The sequence below is a fragment of the Herpailurus yagouaroundi genome, unplaced genomic scaffold (genome assembly GCF_014898765.1).
Source record: "Herpailurus yagouaroundi ecotype Mexico unplaced genomic scaffold, PumYag 188, whole genome shotgun sequence".
Taxonomy (NCBI): domain Eukaryota; kingdom Metazoa; phylum Chordata; class Mammalia; order Carnivora; family Felidae; genus Herpailurus; species Herpailurus yagouaroundi.
In genome coordinates, this window is record NW_024412419.1 from 7068345 (window position 1) to 7072963 (window position 4619).

Consider the following 4619-nt stretch of genomic DNA (forward strand, 5'->3'; position numbering starts at 1 on the left):
GAGGAAAGAGAAAAGAAAAGAAAAGAAAAGAAAAGAAAAGAAAAGAAAAGAAAAGAAAAGAAAAGAAAAGAAAAGAAAAGAAACGAAACGAAACGAAACGAAACGAAACGAAACGAAACGTGTGGGAGGGAGATACCACTCTCCTTGGTGAATTTTAGGACTAAGTTAAGGGATAGAAAAAAAAGCATCTGACTTCACTTCCCTACCTCAGTAAAATCTATTCTCTACTCTGGTCCCTCCTTCCCTCTATCAGTCTTTTTTCAGACTTTCTTTAAATTATACTTCTAACTGAAAACACCCTCTCTCACAAGTACAAATTGGTAAAGAACCCCAAAATCAACCACCCTTGGCCTCAGAGGACACCTACACTTACTGTTCTGGAAAACTCTAAAGGCCAAAGGGATTTCTCTCAATGAAATACAGTTTATCTCTCTGACTAGTTCAAAGCAGACTGGCATTAAATCTCTCTTGGAGCAGTTAGGGTGGTTAAGTGTTTCGGTTTCAAAGGAATGCAGCCTGTAAGCAAAATTAACATCAAAAGAGGAAGCCAGATGTCAAACCATTGAGCAAAATGGTGGCCAATAATGAGAAACAAGCACTGCAACGTGGAGAATCCCCACACCAATAACCTCAAGGTAAATTTCAAAACGTTTCTGATACAAACTTTCATCCCTCATCTATGACCTATATTTTTTTCCCTCCACCCACTACATCCTCTTTTATTAAAAGTAACACAAAAGGAAAACACTTTTGAAATCAGAGTGAGACTTATACACCCCAGCCGCAACTTCAACAAGATATCATCGTGACTAAGTTCACATGACTCATAACTTTCCTGAATTATGCAATTCATAACAGTTCAATCGAAATCATCTTGGGTGTCCCATGGAGTACTTCAAAAGCCAGGATTCTAGTATATATTTCTATCCTTCAAAGACTGTTGTCAAATCCCAATCAATATTTAGTACCGAAGGACACCTCGTTGGCTCAGTCGGTAGAGCATGTGACTCCTGATCTTGGGGTTGTGAGTTCGAGCATCATGTCGGGGGTAGAATTTACTTAAGAAAAGTAATACTGAGGTTACAGTAGCATTTATAGAATAAGTAGGCTACCATAAGCCATGCTCTTTAACTATAAAACTATTCTTTGATCTTGAGCAGTTAAGCAACCAATCACATCCTAAGCCAGCAAACACACACACACACACACAGAGTTATTCTTCAAAAGAAAGAATACCCACAAGGCATATATTTATCACTGTGACAACGGGACAACTCACTACACCTTCCTTAGATTCATTTTTTTCTGTTTTATTTTAAAAACTAAAACATGATCTCGAAGATTCCTTGCAACTCTACAGCCTCTAAGTGCCCCCGCCAGGAGTGTCCTTATTTTCCCTCTTCATCTACCTAAACTTAAAGTCTGGGCTCTGAGTATCACCTCCCTCAGGGAGCTTCCATAACCTTCCCAGGCCAGGTCGGGTGCCTCCTCGTGGTAACAATACTTGCCATGAGGCACTTGTATCAGTCTCCTCCATGTTGCTTTGGAACTGTCCGTTTGGACCTCTACACGACTGATGCAAAAGCTTCGTCAAGATGAACATTGTTCATCTTCCTATTGCTAGCGCCACACGTAATACTTGCATACGCTACGTGTTCTTCTAACATCTGGATGGGGCGCCTGGGTGGCGCAGTCGGTTAAGCGTCCGACTTCAGCCAGGTCACGATCTCGCGGTCCGTGAGTTCGAGCCCCGCGTCGGGCTCTGGGCTGATGGCTCAGAGCCTGGAGCCTGTTTCCGATTCTGTGTCTCCCTCTCTCTCTGCCCCTCCCCCGTTCATGCTCTGTCTCTCTCTGTCCCAAAAATAAATAAACGTTGAAAAAAAAAAATTTAACATTTGGTGAATACATGGATAAGTCTATGCATTTTCCTGGCACTAGTGATAGCCACCTCACAAATACAAAGCACACCGTCAAACACACACACACACACACACACACACACACACACACACCCTCTACGATCTGTAAATGTTGTAGAGGGTTCATCTAGAGAGTAAGGTTTTCCTCCACTCTGTGCGCACCCTTAGGATTCACATGCTACTGACTTTCCAGCTGTGAACAAGAGCGTGTTAATAAAAGTGAAACAGCCGTGTTATACTGGTGAAAATATCATTTTAATATCTCAAAACACCCGTTCTTTTTATTAACATTTACCCTTACGACGTAGATCCTTACCCTATCCCTCCATCCTGACCACCCCTACCTCAAAGTTCCCCTTCAGTCTGTACTGACTTATCGCATCTCGGCCCTTCCTAACGAGCTCCCTTGTCGTTCATTAAACTACTCACCTGTAATCCATTTCAATTTGAGATAACCACAAAGCAGTTGTTCCAGGGAGGACACTCAACACCTTTAATACCCTCTCAGTCAATTACAATTTCTTCCCCTTAAATAAAAGAATTGCCAGGCAAACTAATGTGAAGGTTTTAATTAGCTATAAAGAAAGCCCACGTGGTGTCTCAATCTTCACAACACTATATATGGAATCATGGTGGTATTTGGGGACCAATACAACTATGAAAAAATCAACCCTGCACACTGGGAAAATATACTAGGCTTCATATGTAATTACTAATTAAACTGTGTTACATGTCAGCTTTTGGAAGGTAAAAGACCCTAGGACATTGTAACTTTACACGAACTTCACATCTCTGAATATACGTCCATCCTGAAAATCCAGCCTCTTTAGAAAATCTAAATAAGAACCCTCTACTTTCTGGGCTCAAAACTGACCAAACTGGTCGTCTCTGAGAACTTCTTTGTTTTAAAATGGCAAGGAAGGCTTTCACGCAGCATCAAAAAGTCCTCTTGGTAGGTTTAAGCACCTCCTCCCAGCACCTCCAATAAGCTACAATTTAAATAAGTACCTGCTTAAAAGATCGCAAAACACAAGTTCAAGATTGAGCTCTCCGGTCTCCGCCTTCCAACCAGATTACTACTTAAGTACCTCCTACAGCAGAAATTCTAGTTCATTTTGGAGAGCCAGGGAGAGCTGTGGGGTTCTGGGCCCTTCCCATCCTCCACCAAGTCCCGGCTTTGGTAGGAACCCCTTAGTAGGACAGGGACCTGCACCACATCTCCCTCCCCAAACACGAGCCAACACCTCCCCCCCCCGCCCCCCCCCCGCCCCGCGCTTCCCTCTTTCCCGAACTACTCCCCAAACACAAACTCAGGAGGCCGACCCCTCCCCGGGCCTCAGTCACCCAGGGGGCCCTTCCAGTATCCCTTTCCCATTCAGAAAGTCAAGCCGGTCCTCCTACTTTCCCTAAACTCCGAGAGCCACACCCCCTTCCTGCACTGAAAACTTAGGGACGCGCCACCGTCCTCCAACACCCCGCCCCCAAACACCTGAAAGATCCTGCTCCCCTGCTCTTCCCCGAAAGCAGCGCGCTCCAGGCGCCCGGCGCCTGTCTAAGCCAACTCTCCCGGGTCTTTACCGAGTCGCTGCGGGGAGCCGAAGCCCGGCCCGTCCGGAGGTCGCGGCGCCAGCACGAAAGGAACCACGCTGGTCAGGAAGAGGAGACACTGCCTCATGTTCCCGGCCCGGCCACCGGCTCCAGCTCTCTGGGCAGCCTTCGCCTGACGGGGGGGGGCGCTCAGGACACTGCTCACATTGGGAGAGAAGGGAATCCGCCCGGCCCGGCCCCTCAAGACTCTGACTCCTCCCGCGCCGCCTACCGGAAGACTCTAGACCTCGGCTCCAGGTCCCCGGAAGTGCAGGAAGCGCTCGGAGAGGGCGGCTCAACCCGCTTCCGGCCGCCTCCGGCCCCCACACCGCCCACAGCCGGAAGCCTGGCCCTGCGCGGCATGCCGGGAGGCCTTCGCTGGCCCCGCCCCGTGCCGGCGCCCCGCCCCCTCACCGCCCCTCCGCCCTCCCGCTCCGTCTCCCCAGGGGCGCGGCCGGCGCCTACACGGCCTGACTCGACCCATCTGGGCCTCGCCTTTGTCCTCGGGTGACCGCCGCGAGGGAGGCGGGAGCTCGTGACTAGGCCCTCAGAGGCGCGTCGGGCCGCCTCCGTCGTCTGAGTCCCACGTCTGGTTAGGATCCCCGTTACGCTTTTCACTCCACGGCTGTAGAAAGCGCCCTGCGGCCCGGGGCCTACCGCGAGGGGCGCCTGGGCTGGGACGCCGGATGGAGGCGGCCCAGCTTCTGACCCGGGAGAATCTCTGTCCACGCGCCAGGGTCCTGGGAGACCAGCCTCCCGGACGCAAGTGGGGTGTCCAGGCGGGCCGTCCGCGCCTAACGTGCGGCCACCGGCGGCGTCCCTCGTGATCAACAAGGCTTGGTGGCGGGAAATGAAAGGTAGTCTTCTGGACGCGAGTTTTCTCGTTGGCCCCGCTGTAGGTAGAGGGTCTGCAAGCTTTTACACAAACTAGGATCCTAGCCCTAACTCCTCCACATCTGTGAGTACAGGAGCTAGAATCTTCCAGCCAACTTTCTAAAAAGTCAGTCTTGCTTGGTTCCTTTAGCTTAGATTGGAGAGTTCCCAAAGCAGTTTGTATCTTGTGTTGCAATCCTTCGCATAATTTTAGTAGTTGAGTGTTTATAGTATTGAAGA

At 49.4% G+C, this 4619-nt stretch overlaps 1 protein-coding gene across 2 annotated transcripts in view; it reads right to left on the reverse strand.

The window, feature by feature from the left end:
• The window catches only part of ADAM17 (ADAM metallopeptidase domain 17), a 53126-nt gene extending 49394 nt beyond the window's left edge, over positions 1-3732 (reverse strand). For both annotated transcript variants that reach the window (XR_005797101.1, XM_040496032.1), the window contains exon 1: positions 3498-3732. Coding sequence is in view for 1 of the 2 variants with exons in the window: in XM_040496032.1 (XP_040351966.1) it covers positions 3498-3594 (97 nt within the window). In the remaining variant the exon portion in view is untranslated. The remainder of the gene's footprint in view (positions 1-3497) is intronic.
• Between the last annotated feature and the right edge of the window lie 887 nt (positions 3733-4619).